This window comes from Platichthys flesus, chromosome 10, assembly GCF_949316205.1.
Source record: "Platichthys flesus chromosome 10, fPlaFle2.1, whole genome shotgun sequence".
Lineage (NCBI taxonomy): Eukaryota > Metazoa > Chordata > Actinopteri > Pleuronectiformes > Pleuronectidae > Platichthys > Platichthys flesus.
The window spans coordinates 13,523,000-13,546,626 of record NC_084954.1 but is presented as its reverse complement, the minus strand read 5'-3'; the positions used below and the strand labels follow the sequence as shown (position 1 = coordinate 13,546,626).

Here is a 23,627-nt window from a genome sequence, read left to right as displayed (position 1 = left end):
GTCTATTATTATTATTGTTGTTGTTATCCATATGATTGAGTATTATTATAATATTCTATGTTATAATCCTGATGTAACAGAGTGTGGGATACGTGACAGTGACTGTGACCATAGTTGGTGTTGCAGACGGGGCGGGGCTGTGCGTCTCCCTCCGCCCCTGATGCAAGCGAGGGGGCTTATACCCGGATCTACCGCTGCAGATATTTCCCAGGCTCCTCCCTGCGCCTCTTTATCGCCGTATAACAGGATATCTCACTGGCGCGAAAAACGCACTGTGTGGCTTTCTGATGCGCATTGTGGGCTGAAACCTGGATCCTGTTCTCCCACGCCCGGCGTGTGTGCGTTGCCCCTTTTGTTGTTTTCTTTTGGTTTAAAGAGAACTCAAAGAAAAGTGGTAGCAGCACATCTTTAACCCCAGTCGGACCTACCGGATCTTTTAAGCGACAGATCACCGTGTACTCTTTGCTCTTTGGCTGCTGCAGGGGGGGGGTTCTCATGCACTCGTAATTCACGTTGAGATTTGCGGAAAATCCGGTGAGTACAGTCCGATCCCGATTGCTGCCTTTGAAACTTTCGCAGGGGGACGTCTATGTGCGCTTTTACGCACTCGGACACACTGTGGCACTTTTCTTCTCTTCCCTTTACCGGCTCTCGGCTGCTCGCTAGAACAAAGCGCAGCCTTCATTTCAGGAAGCACAGCCTCCATGGCACAGCAGTTTCACACAGTCAAACTAAAAGTGTGCAGCCTCCTCGTGTCCAATCGTCTCATTCAGAACTTGTTGGGACTTATAGCTGGCGTTTATGTACAGTCTATATATATATATATACATATAACTAGATTATATAATAACCCTGTGGGCCTTGGTTCTTCTGCAAAGAGCATCCGCAAGATGCAATCAATTATTAATGGGGTCCTGCTTGTGGAAAGTAGGCTGTTGTGATATACAGACCGAGGGGGTGTGTTGTCTAATAACCCATGATGGAGACTTGAAATGTGGTTATATCCTGTGATGGATGGGAGCTACTTTTTTAAAGGACCATTACTAATGACTGATGTTCCCCTCAGGTTGAACGTTCTCCACATATCGCAGCAGACATCTGATCCTTTCTGGGAATACAACTCTACCGGACTTTTGATTATTACTATCTGGAAACATGGAGTTCGACTGTTTCCAGCACTATTTTTTGGACGATTTCGACACCGAGGAGGACTTTTACAAGTCGACCGCACCGAGCGAGGACATATGGAAAAAGTTTGAGCTGCTGCCCACCCCTCCCATGTCTCCCACTCGGACGCTGAGCGGCGCTGCCCTGCACCTCTCGCCGGGGGACAAGCTCAGCTGGCTGTCCAAGGTGATGGGGCAGGAAGAGGAGTGCGAGGGTCCCTTCCCCCCGGACACGGGGAAGCTGTTCGGCAACCTGAGCTCCATCATCATCCGGGACTGCATGTGGAGCAGCTTCTCCGCCAGCAAGCAGCTGGAGAAGGTCAGCGGGAGAGTGGCGGCCACCGGGGCCTCTCCAGTGGCACAGATCACCGTGAGACCCAACAAAGCGCAGTGCGTCTCCGCCAGTGGCCCGCTCCCGGCCGCGGTCACAGACTGCGTCGACCCGGCGGCTGTTCTCACCTTCCCGGCGAGCAGCTGCAGGAAGCCGGCCTCGTCAGGCTCCGAATCTCGCTCTGATTCCTCTGGTAAGGAAGCAGTCATGCTCTAAATTGCCCCACCCTGCCCCGGCCTCGGGAGTATATTGCCCTCTAACAATGCGTAATTTGGAAAGCATGGGCTGCAGTTGCATAACTGTGGTCTGCGGTGCAGCGGGGTTATCGGGAGCAGCATAGTCACCATAAAGCTGGATTTACACGCTCCCCCTCAGAATGCGCCACATGTTTGATCTGCAGTCTTTTAAAAAAACCGCGCCCTCGCCACTATGGCTTCAATTCCACCTCATTCAGCATCTTCCGGCCGCTCTGCATTACAGTCAGAGTGCGGTAAAGGGGCGGGGTCATGGTAATTTATCACTACTACTACACAAAGTGACAGAAGCTGAGAGGAACTCCTTACCATTACCAAATTAGAGCAGAGCTGTATGACAAAAGCTTAAAGTCCAGATTGTTAGGTTGTTATGAATGAACAATCTACTCCTGCTCTGCCCTCCACAGACAGAGCAACCTGCATGTTTTAAAGGAATGCACTTCCTTGTAGACACTTTAGTTAAAGTTTGATTAAGGTCAGGCTTCAGAATCATTGAAGTATTTTGTAGAGGATGCTATAGAAAAGTCTTTCTCGCAAACCCTGTGAATGTTGCTTAAAAAGATTTTCTATCTGATGACAGATGATGAAGAGGAAATCGATGTGGTCACCGTGGAGAGCAAGCAGAACCGGGTGCGGCTGGTCAACGTCAGAAAGCCAGTCACACTCACGGTCCGGGCCGACCCATGCCCCAAACGCTTCCACATGTCCGTCCACCGGCAGCAGCACAACTACGCCGCCCGATCACCAGATAGCGACCCCGATGATGATGATGACGACGATGATGATGATGAGGATGACGACGATGATGATGATGATGAGGAGGAGTATGAGGAAGAGCCTCGAATCAAGCGTGCCTGCACAGCATCCAGACAGCAGGGTCATGGCTCCCAGCCTTCCTCCCCCTCGGAGTCCCCCCTAAACTCAGATGCAGAAGACACTGACCGCAGAAAGAACCACAACTTCCTAGAGAGGAAGAGGAGGAACGACCTCCGCTCTCGTTTCCTCGCCCTGCGGGATGAGATCCCCGGCCTGGAATCGGCTAAGACCCCGAAGGTGGCCATCCTGTGTCAGGCGACGGAGCACCTCGTGGAGCTGCACTCCAGAGAGAAGCGGCAGCTCCTAGAGAAGAAGCGCCTCAAGTCTCGTCAGCAGCAGCTTCTCCGCAGATTGTCTGAGCTGAAGCGCTCCTGAGACTCAGTCACGGTCAAGAACTCTGCTCTTAAGTTACTCGTCACTTTTGAAAACCTACAGTTTTCATTAAGACATGCCTCATGTGAATAGACGTGGAATGAATTTTATGTGGAATATTGCTGTGGGCTTCCGATGAATTGACTCTGCTGGCCTGTGAACCTTTTACGGGGAGGAGCAGTTAGATCTCTGTGTGCTGTGTGCTGTGTGTTGTGTTTTATATTTTTTTTTGCACAGTGTGTTAATTTTGGAACATGGAGGCCTAAATTAATTTACTTTTATAGCTATGACCAAGATATATCCTGGTATGTTGTAATGGGGGACTGAGAAATGGCTTTTAATAGTTGTATCAGTGTGATGCATGTAGCCTTCAAGGTGTGTGTATGTGGAAAGCAGGTTGTGGGATCTCCAGTGCACACTTGAGTGAAGTGTGAATGCCTTTCTGTACATACGAGTGAATGAGACTGATTGTGCGACTGGTTTTTTGATGTACAGATTGTCCTGTAAATAATAGCTTATTGCTCCTGATGAAGGAGACGGAATCAAGAGTTGTGACCGGGTATCCCTCCTCTGTTTAAAGGGCCACAAGGCGCAGAGGAGCCTTTATTTTGTTAAGGAAATAGGAAAAAAATGAAAAAAAGAAGAAAGTAGCACTGCTGTACTTTATATTCACACGTCACTTTGTGATTTCAATGCTTCTCCTGATTTTGGTTGATTTTTTTAAAGCATGCTAACATCAACAGCAACATTAAATTTTTATACCATGTTTGCATAAAACCTGTAGTCTTTGGTATTTCTTTAATTATTACGAAGTATTTTACAGTTGTTTTCAGACATCCACTGACATCTGGACCTTTTCCAGAGGGGGTGTGTCTGAGTCAAATGTCTGAGTCTGACAATAATATTCCAGAGCTTTTGGTGATCAGGGCCCATGGCGGTGAGCTGATAATATAACACATTTTTCCACAGCGGGAGTTAAACTTGCAGTTAAACATGCATTCTAGACTCAGCCGACATCTCTTGTCTGAATTTCCAGAATTTTTCCTGACCCTCACAATATCCTGCTGCGTTTGTCATAAGTGAAATGCAAAACTTGTGAAAAGGTTAAAAAAACGGCTTGAGTCACAAATTTATTCCTCTACAAAAGGCGCCTCAGATTATGTTCACTTTGCCGTCAATGTCATCTCAAAATTGTCCCGCAACTTCTATCAATTTCACCGTCAACTTCCAAAAACCAAAGTGAACTTCTTAGATTCATATGTTTGAGGCGGTAGTTAGAAGAAGTGGCACAGATTCACTTCAGCATGCCTGCACTGGCAGAGTTGGTGGTCTGCAGTACATGCTGCTGTGGTAGTGCCTCTCCAAACTTACTATCACATTCCAATCATCTGTGAATGATGACAGACTGTTTTAACTGTGTGTAAATGAATGAGCAAGTCCGGTGCATCAGCTTGTCGCGTACAGGAGGTGAGACTGAACTTGTCCTTGAGACTTGCCCTTGAACAGAGTGCGTGTGTGTGATACAGTCGTGGATCCTCCCCTCTGCAGTGGCTGCTGCAGGCTGGGCACCTGATGTGCTCAGAAGTAGGTTAAACACATCCACTCCCTTACATGCGTTCATACTATTGGTATCTTTAGACAAGTCCCTGGGGTGTGGAGACATGTCCTGTGAACTGCTGCCTGGATTTAGTCCAGCTCTTCACAGAGGTATGCAGTCAGAACAGCACAGTCGTTCTTAGTGGCTGTAAAAAGGTCTGTAAATGAATAAAGTAAAATTTCCACATTAGTGGAAAAGGCTCACTCCATGTCTCCATTAATGAGACATTTGTTGCGTCATGTGACCTTTACCTTTACAGCCCTTTGTTGATAGTTTGACCCCCCACATGCGGGCTTTCCCCCTGAGAGCACCCTGCAGTTTCTGGTGGGCGAAATCGTTTTGATCTAACACATAATGATTATAATATCAAATGAAAGTATCCCTACACTGGAAAAGAAATCCTCAAACTTTGTTTATCTGCAAAGAGCAACAATTTATTTAACCCCAACAACCCTCAATGAAACAACTCAGGTCTACATTTGAGCAATTTGCTTGTCTGTTACTTTAATCTATACTTTAAAGGGGACATATTATGAAAATTCCACTTTTGTAGTGCTTCTACACGTTAATTTGGGTATCTGGCGTGTCTACCGCCCCAAAAACTCTGGAAAAAAACAACTCCCGCAATTTGTTGTGGTTCCTCTATGTCAGAAACAATCTCTTAGAGTGCGTCGAATGGGATTACGACCGAAATAAAACGTCACAGTCACACCATGCCCATGTAGGGAGTCTCGCTACATGGCCTTGGACGAGTGAGCTAACCCTAGCCGGGCTCCATCGGCTTGGTTAGCTCGCGAGCTAACGCTACTGTTAGCTCGTTGCTGCTACCTGTCAGACATTTAAGTGGCCGCATAAACAAGGGACCCTCGGGACACCTCTAATCGTTGACTCAACAGTGTGGAAGGATGCTGCTGCTGCGCCAGGCTGACCGGGGGTGAGGGGGCCGGGGCACTCAAAACAAGTCAATCTGAGGAGGGCTGTTTTAGACAGGGTATAAAGGGTGCTGTTTTAAATTATCCTTGTGGTATTTTGTCCAAAATATGTTTCAGACATTTCATTAAGACCCCAAGGAACCATATCAACTGTGGTAAAATGGGCATAATATGTCCCCTTTAAAACAACTAAATGGATGACGAAATTGGTGTGAGGATGTATTTTGGGTTAATTGTGGTGCTTATGCCACTATAGTCTGCTCTTTATTTCAGCATGTCTTCGTTATTTGATTGCTTTATTTAACATGGGTTATTTAGACAAACATTGTGACATAGTGAGAAGCATAAACAGATTAAGATTAAGATTAAGATCCATTTATTCGTCCCAAACACATGCACAGACATGCAAAGGCACACTCATGCAGGTAGGGAAATTTAACCTCTGCTTTTTACCCATCTGGTGCAGGACACACAGAGCAGTGAGCGACCATGTACGGCGCTCGGGGAGCAGATGTTGGGGGAGTAAGGTGCCTTGCTCAGGGGCACTAGACAGGGTAGGGAGACTCTTGGATTTTTGGACAGATCAATCCAGGTTCGTCTTTTGTTGTCTCTCTGTGGAGTCGAACCAGAGACGAACCAGAGACCTTCTCTGCCCATAGTCCAAGTTTCTGCCACAAGAGCACCACCTCTCCGCAGTGATCTTATACGGTATAAAGGACATAAAGGTGTAGCTGTTGGTACCTTGGAGGAGGGATGCTGTGTAATGAGTAGCATTCTTGTTCCGTATAACACTGAACTAAATTCCTCACATGAGAGAAATTCTTGCCAATGAGCTCCTGCGTGATGCTGCTGCTGCCCTATCGATGACCTCACCGCGGAGTCCCTGCACGTCTGGATAACTCACGCTTGAACTGCAGCCATTTGTTTAATAAACTCAAAGAAGATATTTGGTTCGAGTCCGGCCTGACAGACGAGCCGGGCGCACCCCGAGCTCCAACCGTCTCACACCTGGCTGTTCCTTTGTGATGGCTGGGGTTGGTTGGTTTTTCACCTGTTTCACTTTCTAGGCCCAATTTCCAACCCCGAGGGCACAGTTCTCTGGAGAGGCTAAATATTTCCCGTACATAAATCAGCTCTCAGGATGCTCAGTGGTGGGAGTAAAATAAGCCTCAAGTGGAATACAGAAAAAATTATCGAAAAATCTCTGTGATTTCTCTTCTCTTGTTTTTACTTAGTATTTACTTGGTAAACTGAGAACAAAAGATCCACATATGAGCTAATACAAACCTGAGTGATCCTGGGATGAAGTGCAGTTGAAGTAAACAGCTGTCATTCCTCTTCAGGCACAGGGCTGTTTGCACGATCACATCAGGAAGTAAAAGCAAAACCTGGATATCAGGTTTTGGAACAGGTCAGCATAACCTCATACTTTTTCCTCCAATCACAGAATTCATCTGAAATGATGCAGCACAAGATGAGGAAATCACTCATAAGTTCAATAACGAAGTTCAGACACTTCCCAGGGGATGCTCTGTTGCTGAAGCTGAGGGGTCATTTCAGGACCATGCAACAAACCAACACCAGTATGCAAAGGGATTCAACCACAGCTGAATATGTTGTGATGTTCACCACAAACACACAATCGTTACGCTGCTCCTGTGCTTAAAAGAGCAGGGAAACAATTAGGTTAGAGGATCTCTTTGTTCTGTTGGATGCTCTGTTCAGCTCCGACGGTTAACTTGCCAGACCGGATTTTCTGGTCTCAAGTTCACGCAACACCCACACAGAGCACAATCTGAAGTGCACGCGCGATTACTCTCACACACATGTTCATACCGTGGCTGTCTCCTTCCAAAGCATTTGTACTTTGTTCCCCCACATCTGCAGGCTTCATGTGATTTCTGCCATAAAGTGCAGCCCTTCAGTCCCAAACAGCTGCAGTATGTTGCTGTCCCATACACTAACTATCTTCTGTGTGTGTCAGCGAAGATCTGTGTCATAGAGATCGACTTATACTGCAGGGGTCAAACCCAGCACCTGACAGATTTATTGGTGATCAGACAGAAGTGTGCGATGTGTGCGATCGGGGTGGGACTGTGGAGAATTGATGATTTGGCCGAGTGGAGAGCCTCTCTCTGATTTATACACACACACACACAGGCAAATATCCTTATTAAGACTCTGGATTCACTTCCATTCACTGTGGACGGCCAAATCCAAACCTACACCCAGATGACCCATGGCCAATTTAAGCTTAACCATAACCGTGAAGGGGAATTTTTGCACTTTTTAGCCTGAGCGCTGCTCGTTTATAAATGTGGGTGTGTAAATGATTGGTAGTTACAAACGCTTCTGGAATCAGTCCGATATATCGTCTCCGCAGGCAGCCACATCAAAGTGGCTGAAATGTAATCTTATGGGGCAACTGCGACAGTCCATGAAATGTCCACTAAAAGTTCTTATTTTCATGAATAAAAGGCTGAAATGGTTATTCCGGGTCTTTGCTAAGAGTCTCGTGGCTTTACACAAGTCTTGGGTTGTTGCAGGGGTGGAAACGTGACTGAGGGTGGAGAAGGAAGTTTGCTTGAGGGATGTGCGTTGGAGCCCTTATAGATTTCCTACCAGTTAGAATTAAGACCTTAATAGAGTATGCTGGATTAGCGTGCATGGCTACTTGAAATATATACTGATTGAATAGTTGGCAATGCAGCATAATTAATAGGCTAACTGCGCGACTAATGCATATTGTTCTTCACCAAGGTTCAGACTTTTGTAACCCGGAGACTAGAGAGAGGAAACGTTCCCTGGAAGCCCAGAAACAGTGTATAATGTATAATGTATAATCACCTTTATCACATACAGCGGATGAAGCAACACGTTATATTCAAAATAGCGTGTGTATTTAGTTTGTTTACACTTGTCTTAACTTGTCTAAACCTTGTCACCTCAGAACAACGGCTCATCTGTGAGCGTTTGCTGAAAAACAGAAAAGCAGCTGAACACGTCTTACAGGAGACACGACACCAGTACTCGCTGCTCTGGCATTTCTCGCTGAAGAGCGAGCACTGAGGTTTAAAACATCATTGTGTGACAACTGCAATTTACTTTGGCAGCTTATAATTGAGCAACTCCTAAAGTGCATATGGGTTTCTGGTAAGAGGAGGATAAACTTTCGCAACAGTCAACGAGATGAACCTACAACATCTGCACTTTAACAGAGAAAAAAAACACACGCACAGACACACACACAGGCCCATTAAGCAATATTTCCACCGTGTTCACTAGTTGTGTTCTGACTGGTCTGGTTTGTATGGCGTGTATATATTGCGTGTTTTCACAGAGGGGGCAGAGGCGGAAAGAGACCATAAACCCGTCGCACTGGTTTGTGATTCTAAGAACATGGTTGAACTGGCTGCTTATCCCTGACCTAGATGTTGGGGGGGTGGAATATAGGGCATATAATACAGGCGGAAGAGTAACAGGCTTATCTCAGGATAACTTTTATGATCTCCTGTGTAAGAGTGAGCTGCGGCAGAATTGAAGAATCTGCGATTATGGGAGGCCTGCTTTTGGTCAGCGGTGCGGGGTGACTTTTGGGCATTTGACAGCTGGCAGGGAATGGCAGTCGGCCGGGGAGAGGAGAAGTGGACACTTGCTCAATCTGAAAAATCACCCTTCCCCTTGTTCTATTTTTTCAAGTGGCTGCCGGTCAAGGAAGACTGTGTGGGAACAGACGCTTGTGAGGACACACTCTCACACACACACAAACACACACACACACACATTCCCACGGACACACAAATATATTGGCCGAAACTTTCCCTGGTCACAGCCCTCCATCTCACTGCCTACTGACCCACATTCCAGCCTGGTTGTGTCACTGGAGCTGAGCAGCGACTGTGGCAGCTACTGTCCATCTGATCATAATGAGGCTAAGGGCCCACCGCGAAGAAAAAAAAAAAGGGAAATGAATATGCTGGCATGCAGGAAGTCAGTCATCTACTCTCTGTTTTCCTGTCTTTCCCCTGTCTGTCTCTACCCCCCCCCCCCCCTAGAATCAGTCTGCTCCTGCCCTCCCCTCAGGTACTTATCTCCACCATTTGCTGATCTAGGTCAGTCTTCTGAGCTCTGTCTCTCTCCCTCTCTGTTTTGCTCACCCTCTCTATCCTAAGGCCAGTGTTACATAACAGTGATGATTCAATTGGAACAGGCTGTATATGTTCCTCTGTCTCTGAATATATCTGGCCCCAGCTGACTGGTGTGGTGTCAACGCCGTGTTTTGCTTTCAAACCTCAGCCGCTCACACAAAATCGGCCCACCCTTCCAAATCCAAACAAACACCCGAGAGGCATCACTAGTTGCACCTGTTTTCCATCGCAGTACAAAGGACCAGTTGTTTTTTTTGTGTTGTCCCATCCTTTACCCTCCTTGGCCCACATCGGCTCTCTTGTCTGTTGTAGGTTAGTAGTATCTGAGATAAATTCGGCAGGGTTAGCACGGGGCCAGGCGGCCGTGTCGTGTCAGCAGAGCAGGCCCTTCAACTCGCCTGTCTAATCTGGATCTAATCCTAATCCTGTTAGTGTAAACACCGCTGCCATCTGGGCCCAGACACACCACGGCTCCGATTATAATGAACCCATCATAAGGTCTTCAAACCAACGCATGGCTTGAGCTGTCAGCGACTCGTGCTCAACTCTCTGACCTGGACTTACTGTATGACACAATCCCGCTGAGGATGAATGATCCAGCAGACAGAGTGTAAACAAACATGAGACGATGATAATAAAACAGGCAGACTAGAATAAAACCAGGAATATATTCTGTATTCAGACATATGGAGACAAACATGAGTGATCTGTGCCTGTGCTCTGGCCACTGGAGATGCATGAGGGAGCTTTAGCTGCAGTGATGTAACCATGGTGCTGGTTAATGGATAAGCAGGAGGAGAGAGAGGGGGAGAAGGGCCTCAACAGCGACAACTGCTGCGTTACCCTCACCCTGGCAACCCCCCCATCAACACTTTAGCACCCCCCCACACACATGGACAGTATGGGTGAGAGAGGGTGAGGTGGCTTGTGAGTGAGTCATTAAAGTTGACAGTATGCGTACAGTAAGTGTGTTAAGATGCACACCAGTTCATTTATCTCTTGTTTTGTTTTGTTTTTGTTTGGTACCAGGGATATAGGCATGAAACCTGGTCGTACAGTTGATTCATTATCCACTTTCTTAAATGTCAATCAAGCTACACCAAATTGCACACACTCATAAAGTTTGATGGAAATCGGTTCTGTAGTTTTTGCGTAAATCTGCTGAACAAGCAAACGGACATATTAAATGGATTCCTCCCTGACTCAAACAATATCCTTTTGCGTAGTTTTTGCACAATCTTGCATAAAATCAAACAAACAAATATAACCTCTTCACCGAAAGGTAAATACAATAGGCAGCACTGAACAGAAGACAGACAAAGTTAGCTCGTAGCTGGTGATAACAGTGAATCCCTTAGAGCTGGATGTTTTTCTGCAGGGATTGGTGGAGACCAAAACCGAGCTAAAGAGACAGTGGGAATTGTAATTCTTCTGTGGGGACAGAAAAGCGCAACCATGAAAAGATAATAATGTTTCTCATTATATAAAATAAAATGAAATGTTGCCTAGCTATGTGATATAATAATATGTTTACAGCCCCAAATAGCCAACAAACAAGCAAATACATGTGTTTTAAATGTAACCCTCTAATTTCAGCATGTAGATCATAAGAGCATTATTTATTGTATTTTAAATGGCTTTGTTTAACTCTCCGGCCCTACATGTTTGACAGGAATTAAAAACGGTTGTATCTAGTTTTAGAGCCCCTTCATTATGAGTATTTATAAGTTTGAAATCAGAATACAAGATTAAAACCAGGTTGTTAGTGAATGCCCATATCTGACAAAGATTTCGTCTTCTTCCCAAATTGTATTGCAATGGAATCACATTCCTTACATTTGAAAGCACCTTGAAAAAACTTTTGTTGTGCTTTTAAAATAAAATGACATGATTAATGCAAGAAATCTATCTGATGCCAGGTATCTATGAGCTAAGATGAATGTTCAAACTTGTTGCTACTGTTTATTTATTTTTTTTTTGGGGGGGGGGGGGGGGTCTCCACAGAGCAGCAGCTTAAACCGGAGCCTCTTGTGCTTGCTCACTCAGAGTACTGCCAGCTTTGTCAGCCAGCAGATGTTCCATTGTTGGGCTCCGCGGTGTAAGGTTGCTTCAGTTGAAGTTGGTGGGACACTTGCTGCATCTTTTGAATTCAGCCCCATTGAATGCTGTCACCACGACCCCCTCCTCCTCCTGACCCCCCAATGCTACTCAGAGAGGAGCTTTACCCCTCCCCCTGATCCCCTTTAACCCCCTGCGGCCCTCATAGTTGTTGCCCACCACCACCATTATAACATTGTAACCCCCCCCCCACTCTGTCTCACCATCAGTCAGGCCTTCACTAATCAGCCCCCCCCCCCCCCCCCCCCCACAGACACACACACACATAAACACAACACATCAAAAGCCACTTTATTGACCAATTACTGTAGTGTGAGAGTTGATTTGCATCTATACACATTGAAATGCAAAAAATGCAGAGACTCACGCACACACACACACATACAAGTTAAACACTTGACAGACACACAACTACTCACTTTGGACAACTTATCTAAAAACTGTTTATTATTATCAATTATTTAGTATATTCAAATGTAGACACATGCATTTACAAACGAATTAGATACACTCAGAATAAAGTTCCAAAATGTTGAAGAACGAATCATCAAGTACTTTATCGATCTCAGGAAGTGAGACACTGACAGTGTGAGGACAAGAGCTTCAACACAACTAGAAACAAACAAGACTGTGTCACACGTACGTTTTTTGTCATTCCGACTGAAGTGACATTTCGTCTCTGTATTTTTCAATAATTTGGCTATTGTGGATTTTATGCAGGATCCTTCAGTTCAGTATTGAGTATTGAAGTCTGCACTTATTGGAATGCAATGTGTTTTTTAAAGAGCATTACAGAAAGAAGATCCTTACTTGTAGTGTATGGATGGACCGAGTTACACACACACACAACCCCCCCCCCCCACCACCACCACCAGCACCACCATGCACAAGGAGCTATCGGATGGATGGAGAATGTATAATGTATAGATGCATCTGTTTGTCCTGCTTGGTAACAATTCCTTCTTTTCAGCCCCACGTCTGAATGTGACTGCTGTTGTCGCCCGGGCTTGTGGAGCTTATGTAATAATCAGTACCCTGCTTTCCTCTTCCCCACTGACCGCCTGTGTGTTTGTCGGTGTGTGTGTGTGTGTGTGTGAGTGACACAAAGGCTGTGATGAGGCCTAGGAAACACATGGGCAGCGCCAGCTTCCTGTTTTTGTGTTGAACCCCACTGGAGGCAGGAAGTGAGCAGAACCACTGCTCCCCTCTTTCTTTCCCTCTGACGGCTAAATTCCACGCTCGTGCTCAGTCAGCTGCCGCCACCCCCCTCCTCCCTTACACTACAGATTTGATGGGGCTGGAGTGACTGCAGACTGTCGCCTGTCTGAAAGCCAATAACAACAAATCCAATTATGTCACTCGAGTGCAGCATGGATTCTGCTAATGGTTTGCGCTGCGAGCCCCGTGAACAACCTCACTCTGCGTCCTCTACCTTGGAGGTAAATGACCATCACCCCGGGTCACTGCCATAAAAGAAAGAGATTGCTTCTACTTGTGTGCGATAACAAGATTTGTGTGTGTGGAGGGGAGTTTTTTAGGCCCACAGGGCAAAGCAGGAAGAATTCTGTCCAAAACCAAGCAGAGGCCCAGTCAGAACAAAGAACCTGGTGGTGGCCAACATGGCTGAGTGGTTGCTTTGAAGGACTGATTAAGGTTATAATAGTCATCTGCCTGGCTTCGAGGCTTCAGGCTCTGTTGGTTGGGGTGTGGGGGTGGGGCCTGAGAGGGGGTAGAGGGGTAGTCCAGGCTGTTACCCTGTCTTTGTTCTGGCCTGCTCCACTCATGCCTGCTTTTGTCTCCTCCCACAGTCTAACACTGAGAGAGAGCATTATCTCCCTATCCGTCTCGCGCCAAAACCAGGGAGGAGGGGTGTAGCCTCTGTCTTGCGGCTTTCTGTCTTTCATTCTTTCTTTCTTCCTGCTCTCTTTCTTTTAGAGGTACATTCTGGACCAGATGCATTTTCAGGGCAACTACAGCTGCAGAGTGTAGGTGCACAAGAGCTCCTTGAGTCCAGCATATGCAGTCCCCCTCTATTTTCACTCTGTTTCTGTGTCTCTTTCTCTCCCTCTCGCTCTCTCTCTCTCTCTCTCTCTCTCTCTCTCTCTCTCTCTCTCTCTCTCTCTCTCTCTCTCTCTCTCTCTGTGTGTCTAACATTTCCCGCCAGTCCAGGGTACAACAGGGCGGGGGAGGCTAGTCGAGGGGAGTGGTTCCACAGCCGGTGTGAAGAAAGGCTGGCTGCTCTGTGCCTCGCGCCGGCGTTATTCAAATCAGCTCAGTGGGTGCGGCCCCAACTGTCTCCACGTCCTGTTAACCCCCTCAGAGCTGGAGACTGTAACACAAAGGCACACACACACACACACACACAGAGGCCCAGGGCCTTGCCAACACAAATGGTGCATGTATCATTGGTGTTCCACAAACACAGCAGGGTGTGGAGTCTTTATTTTTTTAATATTTGCGTTCACGAGACAGATTGGAATAGTGTAGTTAATATGTGGCTTCACTGCTGCGTTTGAAGACATGAAACGCAGTAACTCTCTGTATTTTCTCTACCACAGTCCTAATGTTAAGCTTGAAATCATCAAATCTTACCAAGCGGTCTTTTATGCAATAGAATGTCTGTCATTCTGTGGTGAACTTTGAAGCTATTGGGATTATTCTACTCAAACCACAAGTCATAGATATACACAGACATTGAACGTCTCTGTAAAGGCAGCAACACTTCCAAGTTTTTTTATAGTATCTAAAGATTCAGACTACCTAGGTTTTGAGATGGACTTCCTTTAAAGAGCAGAGTTTCTCTTCCACATCCTCTTTGTCTTCAATCAATGGGGGAGGCGGTGAGGTATTCACGAACCCTCAGGACATGGAGGTTTGCTTATCCTTTACTACGCTCTAGTGGCTGTGAGCTCGAAATACAAGCGGTGACTGACACGGTTTTCAGGTCCAACACACAGAGAACGGAAATAATGAAGCCACTCAAACAGGAGGGGATTCTGATCTGCTTATTCCTCACACGAATACAGATAGTTAAAGCATGTGCAACAACCAATACTTGCATCAGTTAATCAAGCCTATTTTGTGTTTTCATTTTGAGGTATAAATATTTATACTTTTGTCTTTTTAATGTTGAAGGACGGGAAAATGCTAATTTTTTTAATTGCATATGTTTGAGCACATTTGAGTTTTGAGAATGAAATGCTGATGTGTTATTTGCTATTAAGTACCTCAATCCTGTATAAGTGACAAGAGAGCACGTACCAAGGCCCAACAATCCCGTATGAAACCTTATATTCACAGGATCCAGATTCTGCACCAAATTACACACCCTCATAAATCAGAATCAGCTCTATTGGCCATGTATACGTACACACACAAATAATTTGACTCCAGTTTTTCTGTTGCTCTCAACGTACAGAAATAGAAAAATTAAGAGCAACAAAACAGAACAAGTTCAAGTATAACAATTTAACTACTATGTACAAGTAAGAATATAAATATATTTGCAAAAGTATAAATATATGCACATAAAACATAACAACAATGACAATGCAATGTAGAATTAGTGCAATGATGCAGAGTGCAGGGATGCTAGAATAAATATGGAAAGATTTCCACAGGATACTTTATATACACGAGGTAGGTGGATTACATATTTATATATATGTAATTTAGAATATATAGGTACCGAATTATTGCACATATATTGTACCTGACACTATTCCTTGACTGTAAATATCAGTTCGCTAAATTTTTCTGATTTTTTGATCAAGATTCATTAATTATTCTCTGAGAAATGACCAAAAATGTAATGAAATGCTCCACTTGCAATGTCAACATAAAGTCCCTGGATCCGCCTCCTGATCTGGCTCCCCACCAAAGATGAATGGGTTCTTCTCTCAGCCATTCCACGAGGTTTCGTTGTTATCCACCCTGTTGTTTTGGCACAATGTTGCTACTAGAAAAACAAACCTTCTAAAAGACAGGAATGAAAACATAACCTGCCTTTACCGACATCATTGTTGTGACATACTTACACACAATCAATTCAAACACAATATGATCGCTTAAGAGAGTAAAAAAGATTGTATTCATTAATATTGACGCATGGTTCTAGACGACCGGACATATTGCTCTTAGATGTCTGGCAACACTAAGTGATGTGGGTCTAATGTGTGCTGCCTTTATAACAATTAGATAGGTTCACTTTGAACCCTGTGGTTTTGTATTTTGACACTGCAGTCTGGATCTGAGTGCCTGCAGCCCTGCAATGTATAGGTAACCAAAATAAAAACAATATTGTGTGGTTTCAACAGTCAATATCTGCTGCCTCTGTATTGCTGTGAAGTGAATGAAGATGATGGCCTAATGGATGCGGCTGTTTCCAGCGCATTTCCCGTTAGGCTGTGTCTCTTTTAGCCACTTGTTCCTTGATTCCCTGCAAAGACGTCTGCTCAGCTTCGTCATCGATAAGTTGCCTGTTTGTGGCCATAAATGCTTAGCTCATATGATTAATAATGCATTTATACTCTTCAAAGTGTAACAAACACTGTCATCTCATCGCCCTGCATCACTTGTCTCTTTCTCGGATTTCTGACCAATCAGAAAATGGATGCAGGTGTCCCAGCCCCTCTGACTCACTTGCCGTTGCCTGGCAACTGGGCCTGCTGCTTGGTTTTTCAATCCACGGCAGCATCCTGCAGGGGTTCTCACAAGGACGAGGCAAGAGGAAATAATCATTAGATGCACAAGAGGAAGCAAATTAACCAGGACAGACTTAATTTCCCAGACTGCTGAGCAGGAACATGGAATGTAATGAAGCACAAGGGAGGATATTTTTTGCATCTCAAACATAATAAAAGATATTCTACTGACTTTAAAATATCTAATAAAGCCCTGTATGATTTAAAGAAACAAGGGCTTCTTATATGTTCACCGAGATATCAAGCTCCTCTGTTTTAACTGAAGAATGCATTTTAAGCATCACAACACATTGGTGCTTTGATAGCTGGTCTGTTCTGGGCAACGGGTGCAACAACTTGCTGTCTCATGCATTAACTAACATGCTCTGCTGCTGCTAACCAGTCTCAGTAAGGGTTAAGAAGAAAGGGGGCGGGACGCAAATGGCTTGAATCCAGCATTTTCCTGAATCTCTCTCCATCTCTCTTACTTCCTGCAGCATCTCACTCCTGCTCATGAGCATCTAGCCGAGTGCCTAGTAGATTTCCTGGATGCACCAGGACAGGATTCAACTTGTGAGTGCGTAGCAGTGAGTAAGGACTTTGTCTGGATCTCCAGCCAAGAGACAGAGGCAAAGAAAGAGAGCCATCCGACAAACACTGATTTAGTGTGGTCCTGAGGAAGAGAGAGGGGTGAGCTGAAGAGGTACGATGAGTTTAAACAGTCAAACTCTGACTGGCAGTGGACAGGATTGGACCACAAATGGCAGCAGCAGCAGCAGCAGCCGCAGAGGCCCCATGGAAAATGAGAGAATGATTTTGAAGCCCTCCACCCCCACCAGGAACCCTATACCAGTGAGTATCTCTCCTTACGCAGCAATCCATTGAGTTTGTGTGAGTTTCCTCGACTTCATAAAGGGTTGTCAGCAAAAACAATGCACATCACATGAAATACAAGTTATAAATAAAAAACTTTCTGTCATCACTTTTGATTTAAAGTTAAAACTAAATTAAGTAACAGTCAAACGGGACTTCAGCCAACAAACTAGAATTGGCTGTCAGCCGTTCTGGTGTGGGCCTGCACTATGTCTTCCAGGGGAAACTATATCATACCACGCTAACTCATTTGTTAGTAAGTTTGGCATTGTCGATAAAGCTTTTATAAATGATCCCTGTCTTAAAGAGACTGAGTCTGCACATCAGCAAGAGTTTCCTTGTTACTCTTATGCTGCTGAGAATGAATAATGAACTGTCTGTGCAGGTGGATAAGATACAATTCTGAACCCAATTTCAAAACAATATCAACTCTTCAAACCCAATCCTTTATTGTGTGTGTTAAGCATTAGGCAAGGCTTCATGAAACAACATTTTTGTTTTTACCTGTCATCCTCCATCCGAAGCCGGAGAACGCCATCACTATCGCTGTGTCGGCTCAAGTCCTCTTCAACATGGAGAAGGAGCAGCAGATCTACGAACAGCAAGGCATGGAGGGTTACATCCAGTATCAAAGGGAGCATGAAACGGAGCCTTTCAGCCCCGGACCTGCCTGCTCCTTTGTCAAGGTCAGAGACAACAAGTGGAATTTGAGGAGAAGAGACATTCACAAGCACTCACCAGCACACACACACACACACACACAGACACGCGCAAACACACACACACGCGCACACACACACACACACACACACACACACACACACACACAATCAAACCCAATCAAACCCAATGCAGAGTGATTACTTGGTGTCACTTTTATGCGCTGGGTCGTGTCTCTTTGAGGCGGAGGATGACTAATAAGCTTTAAACATGAACCCACCCTAACACACATCAAACCTCTCTGAAGTAAAACAGTTTTTTCTTTTGTTATTTTCTTCTTGTTATATTGCTTTAATCTGTGTCTGGTTGTGTTCCCAGGCTCTGGAGGCTGTAAACACTCAACTGAGGAAGCTTTACCCTGACAGTGAGGAGCTGTTCGATGTTGTGCTTATGACGGACAACGATGCAGAGGTTGGCCCGAGACTCAACAATACCATCAATCATCATCGTGAGTTACCAATATATATTAAAAAAAGTAGGGCTACTTAGAGTGGCTATTTTACGGCTGTAAGATAGCTGTACTGTGGCTGTATTATGTATTATGTTTGTACTGTGGCGGTAATATGGCTGTAATATAGGTGTATTGTGGCTGTAGAATCGTTGTAGTGTGGCTGCTGTATGGCTCTGATATATCTATGTTGTGGCTGTAAGCTATAGTGTTTCTGTATTATAGTTGGAATATGGCTGTGGTAGGGCTGTAATAGCATGGCTTTAGTGTGGCACGCTCATGGCTTTTATATGGCAGTAATGAGCATATTCTTATACAGTCACTGGCCTCATCACTAATGTCTCTATTTCTCAATATAAGGACATCCGTTTGTCATGAAGCGAGCGGTTCAAAGAACAGAGAAGTTGAAGTTACTTGAGACAAAAATAATTTCTCTCTAGCTCCCATTTTTACAAATCAAGTCTACTGGAGACATCACTGAATCCTCTATTGGCTCAGAAAGAGGAGGAAATAGAGTCACATGCAAAGAGAATAAGGGACGGACTTTAATCTAAGAATCTCTTGTTGTGTTTTACTTTGCAGTTATATTTATGTTTTTATGTGTTAACAGGCTGCCTCTTGGTTCAACGGGTCGCTCTCATCTCTGTGGATGAGCAGCGACTGCCGGTGGTTATGGTTTGATCTGTCTCATAGTCAACACACAACAATGTGTTGCAGTCTTCATGGTTCCTCACAGGGGTTTCATCTTTCCTCACCCTGCATCCACTGATTGAGTGACCAAGGGGTGACCAAGCAGAAAAATCTGCATGACACGTCATCCTTTCATGTCCCTCCAGGTTCTCTCTCTCTCTTCCGGGCTCTGCCTACTATAGTCACACATCATCCACTGTCAGTATTTAATATAACAACAGTCAAAATACAAAAATAGTTGTGCCTTCATTTCTTGATTCTTCATTACTGTCATTACTATCTCAGGATTTGAAGATTACTAATATCTTATTTACCTTAATTAAGTCAATATTATTTAACTTCCCTCGCTATCCGAATACAGGCAAGGTGGGGGGTCAACACATTTTAAAATGAAATATTCGGTGATGACTTCATTCCTTTCATGGCGTTAACTGTTCACTGAGCATTTTGTGTCCTTATCTCTGCAGAGTTGTTCATCGAGCGCTTCTGTGAGACAGGGGGAAACAGACCCGTGGCTGACCACACCCACCTGTACCTGTCGTCTGACCCAGGCAAGGTTCGAGAAGCTCTGGCGAAAGGTCGGTACAAAAGGAACTATGTGTCATTGAGAAACTTTAATAATATTTAATGATAATCTAATGATAGGTAGTCTTTCACGTCGGCACCTAATCTTTACAGCTTAGATTTATGGATGTGTAACCCTGTGTGTGTGATGCTCTGAATGAACCAGGTATAGCAGCAGCCATCATGTTCACCCCGGAGAAGATGAATGAAGTGTCGGAGACTCAGCTGCGAGTCGCCTTCGACGGGGATGGAGTCCTCTTCTCTGATGAGTCGGAGCGCATTTTCAAGAAAGATGGACTGGAAGGGTTCCAGGAGCATGAGAAGACCCACGAGAAGGATCCTATGAAACATGTACAGTAAACACTTAGTGACAACTGTAACACTGCTAATAGAAATGTAGTTCATCACTTTAAGGACAGTTCTGTGCTTGTGACCCTTTTTTATGCCACAAATATACACACAGACGAAATCTCTGTGGTAACATGTTGACGTCTCTACGACAAAGTGCAACAGAAAAGAAACCAGGTGTCAGAGCTAGTAACATCTTAATTTGGATGTAAAATTGCAATTAAGATATTTGAACTGTAATTTACTATTAATCGCCAATTGCAGAGGAATCCACATATAACCATATTAAGTACAGATTCAATAAAATATGAATATGACATCCGTAGAAAAGAAAGTGTGGACTAACTGCACTCCCTCATTCCATCCTCCTGCAGGGTCCAATGAAGTGTTTCCTCGAGGCTTTAGGAAAACTGCAAAATAAATTGAATGTCAATGGCCAGCGCATGGACTGCCCCATCCGGACATACCTGGTGACGGCTCGCGATGACGGCAGCGCTGGTAAACGAGCCATGAATACACTGAGCTCATGGGGCCTGGAGATCGACGAGGCTCACTTTCTGGCAGGGGCACCCAAGGGCCCCAAGCTTGAGGAGATCAGGCCACATATCTTCTTTGATGACCAAAAGAGTCATGTGGACGGGGCTGTAGAAATGGGGACAGTGGCATGCCACGTGCCCTACGGGAAAGCTAACGAGTTAAGCAAGAAAGGAGTGATGGGCAAAGAGACGTCTGCAGAGTAGCCTGGACATCACGGTGGTGACAGACAAGGAGCTTGAGGGGACATTTCATTTTTGCGTTCATTGCTTGACAATTGAAACTATAATGGCACATTAAAGCACAGGCTGCTCCAAATAACACAGAGACATAGATACAAGTTTCTTAAATATTACTGATCAAGTTCCATGAATAATTCTCTGGGAAAAAGATCAACATTTTGAAAAACGCTCTATTACACATTGTTACAGAAAGAATTCCTGAATCTGCTGTAATCCTGTGTTTAGCAAAAATCAAACAAACAAACTGACATGGGTGAAACCAAAACCTCCTTGTGGAGGCAATAGTGTCCTTAAAACCAAACAGAACCAATAGGTACTAAAAAGAAAACAAATTTGCTCAAATTCTAGCTTACAGATCAAGAAGAACCACCAGGTGACATCATTTATAATTGAATGAACTCATATAACACACTTTTTATCCACATTAACCCACATTAAGAATAATCATCTGAAAGTCAAACTCTATCGAAATAAAGAGTCCTTAAAATAGAAGAGAACTAAACAGATGTGTGGGAGAAAATCTATAAGAGTGAGTCTGAATGGAGAGTGACCTGTGCTACACAGCTGCACTGAAGACTTGCCCTCAGGCATTTAAGAAGATTGCTAGAGTTGTATCACTTCACTTCCATCTGGGTGTTCCAACATTTTTTTATTAACTGGTGCCTTTTTCCCGTCGTTGTTTGATTTCTTTTCTTTGGTTAGGGTTAGGGTCAGCCTTGCACGGTAAATGGGCCTGTTTCATCAATGTATATGAATGTATTTTAAGATTGCAAATGAAGAAGATAAGTCAAATATTTATTTTTTATTTCCTCTTGTAATAAATCATATTGTTATCAGCCACATGCAATTTTCAAATATGCTCCTTGTCCCTAAAGTGCCCAAAGTTCAGTGTGTCCCTGGTTGTTGCATGCTTATGTCTGTTTTATTATTGTCATTCAGTTTTACAATCAAACTTTTCGGTTTCAAGATTAAAGTAAAAGTGTCCTTATGAGAAAAGCACAGCTTCTGGCATTTTTTCCACCATAAACAGACTGGTTTTTATTCATTTAGTTGCAGAACTTGAAAAGTTTCACCTTCTTTACTCTCAATCAAGAAATGAAATGAAAAGCAAGATCTGACGGTTTACAAACACAGAAATAAGTTTTGCTCGTCAGTGAACTCTGCACTCTGGACACTCAAAAGACGAGAAAAAGATGGATACTGACAGTAGTTTTACTCCCATTTCCCACTAGGGGGAGAAAGAGACCAACATGCATTCAAGCCAAGCTTATGGCACTAAATTAAATTATTAACTTTGTAACAGAGCTCTATGTTTAAGTGCATTGACATGTTTAATGGTCATCAAAGTATTTCTCACTTGTGAATTTTAAAAGTCTATGTGAAAACACAAACAAACAACAACACGCAAACAACATTGCCAAACAAGGAATGTTAAGATTATATGGTGAGTATTTAAGGATAAGGGGCCTTAAAGGGTCTTCTAATAATTATCTACCTCCTACCTCTCATTCTTATTTTTGGAATTTTGTTTATCTATGGGGTTGTCATTTCATTAATATTATATTTTGAATTTTCTTTTTTTATTGGGTTGTCATTTCATTAGAACCCTGATTTCAAATCGATGGAGCCGGCTGTCGTCATTTTAGCAATGGAGATGAAAATCGAATTTCCAAAAAATAAGAACGAGAGGTGAGAAAGAGAAGGCCCCTTAGGCTTAAACTCTCATCATATAATCGTATCATTCGTTGTTTGGGAATGTTAGTTGCGTGTCACGAATTGCAATGTCTGATTGGTTGTAGTCAGCTTATGAAATGAACACTGCTGGTGAAGTATAAATAAAGTAGGTGAAATGTGTTATAACCCGGTTGGTTTTATTTTCGGTGATATAAGATTCAAACAATGAACCATCATGTCAGATGACTGCAAACCAGACAACTTTCCAAACATTTCAGAACATAAACATGCTGCTTTATCACTTGCTTCATCAGATTAATAGAATAACCAAATGTTGATTATTCAGATAATGAGGCCTAACAACAACCCTGGGTTTGTACCCTCATGGTTGAATGCACTTATTGTAAGTCACTTTGGATAAAAGCGTCAGCTAAATGAAATGTAATAATAATGTAATAAATGACTAGAAAAAGATGGATACTGACAGTAGTTTTACTCCCATTTCACACTAGAGGGAGACAGAGACCAACATTCATTCAAGCAAAGCTTTTGGCACCCAATTAAATTATTAACTTTGTAAGAGAGCTCTATGTTTAATTGCATTGACATGTTTAATGGTCATCAAAGTATTCCTCACTTGTGATTTTTAAAAGTCTATATGAACACACAAACAAACAACAACACGCAAAACAACATTGCCAAACAAGGAATGTTACGATTATATGGTGAGAATTTAAGGATAAGGGGCCTTCTCCTCTATTAATTATCTACCTCCAACGGCTCATTATTATTTTTGGAATTTTATTTCTATTGGGGTGTAATTTCATTAGAACCCTGATTTCAAATTGATGGAGCCGGCTGTCGTCATTTTAGCAATGGAGATGAAAATCAATTTTCCCAAAAATAAGAATGAGAGGTGAGAAAGAGAAGGCCCCTTATGCTTAAACTCTCACCATATAATCGTATCATTCATTGTTTGGGAATGTTAGTTGTGAGTCACGAATTGCAATGTCTGATTGGGTGTAGTCATCTTATGAAAGGAACAATGATGGTGAAGTATAAATAAAGTAGATGATTGACGTGTGACGAAGTAAGCCTCATGGCACCATTCCAAAGAC

At 43.8% G+C, this 23,627-nt stretch overlaps 2 protein-coding genes across 2 annotated transcripts; both read left to right on the top strand.

Moving 5' to 3' along the window:
* The first annotated feature begins 262 nt into the window (after positions 1 to 262).
* Positions 263 to 3,716, top strand: mycla (MYCL proto-oncogene, bHLH transcription factor a). The gene is made up of 3 exons (XM_062398154.1): positions 263 to 534; positions 1,067 to 1,690; positions 2,332 to 3,716. The coding sequence occupies exons 2-3, from the start codon at positions 1,156 to 1,158 to the stop codon at positions 2,940 to 2,942; spliced, it is 1,146 nt and encodes a 381-aa protein (XP_062254138.1). The 5' UTR covers positions 263 to 534; positions 1,067 to 1,155; the 3' UTR covers positions 2,943 to 3,716.
* Positions 3,717 to 17,077: 13,361 nt separating this feature from the next.
* On the top strand, positions 17,078 to 20,814 carry LOC133961961 (cytosolic 5'-nucleotidase 1A-like). Its single transcript, XM_062397378.1, has 6 exons — positions 17,078 to 17,268; positions 17,814 to 17,975; positions 18,328 to 18,457; positions 19,615 to 19,725; positions 19,878 to 20,062; positions 20,434 to 20,814. Exons 1-6 carry the CDS (start codon positions 17,125 to 17,127, stop codon positions 20,797 to 20,799), a joined length of 1,098 nt encoding a protein of 365 aa, XP_062253362.1. The 5' UTR covers positions 17,078 to 17,124; the 3' UTR covers positions 20,800 to 20,814.
* Positions 20,815 to 23,627: the final 2,813 nt, after the last annotated feature.

What these genes read in the sequence shown, in the direction of transcription:
- mycla (XM_062398154.1), top strand. Translation starts at nt 1,156, where the DNA reads ATGGAGTTCGACTGTTTCCAGCACTATTTTTTGGACGATTTCGACACC. An exon ending in ATCTCGCTCTGATTCCTCTG is followed by an intron (nt 1,691 to 2,331) that starts GTAAGGAAGCAG and finishes ATCTGATGACAG; the next exon opens with ATGATGAAGAGGAAATCGAT.
- LOC133961961 (XM_062397378.1), top strand. Translation starts at nt 17,125, where the DNA reads ATGAGTTTAAACAGTCAAACTCTGACTGGCAGTGGACAGGATTGGACC. An exon ending in CCACCAGGAACCCTATACCA is followed by an intron (nt 17,269 to 17,813) that starts GTGAGTATCTCT and finishes CTCCATCCGAAG; the next exon opens with CCGGAGAACGCCATCACTAT. An exon ending in AGAAGGATCCTATGAAACAT is followed by an intron (nt 20,063 to 20,433) that starts GTACAGTAAACA and finishes ATCCTCCTGCAG; the next exon opens with GGTCCAATGAAGTGTTTCCT.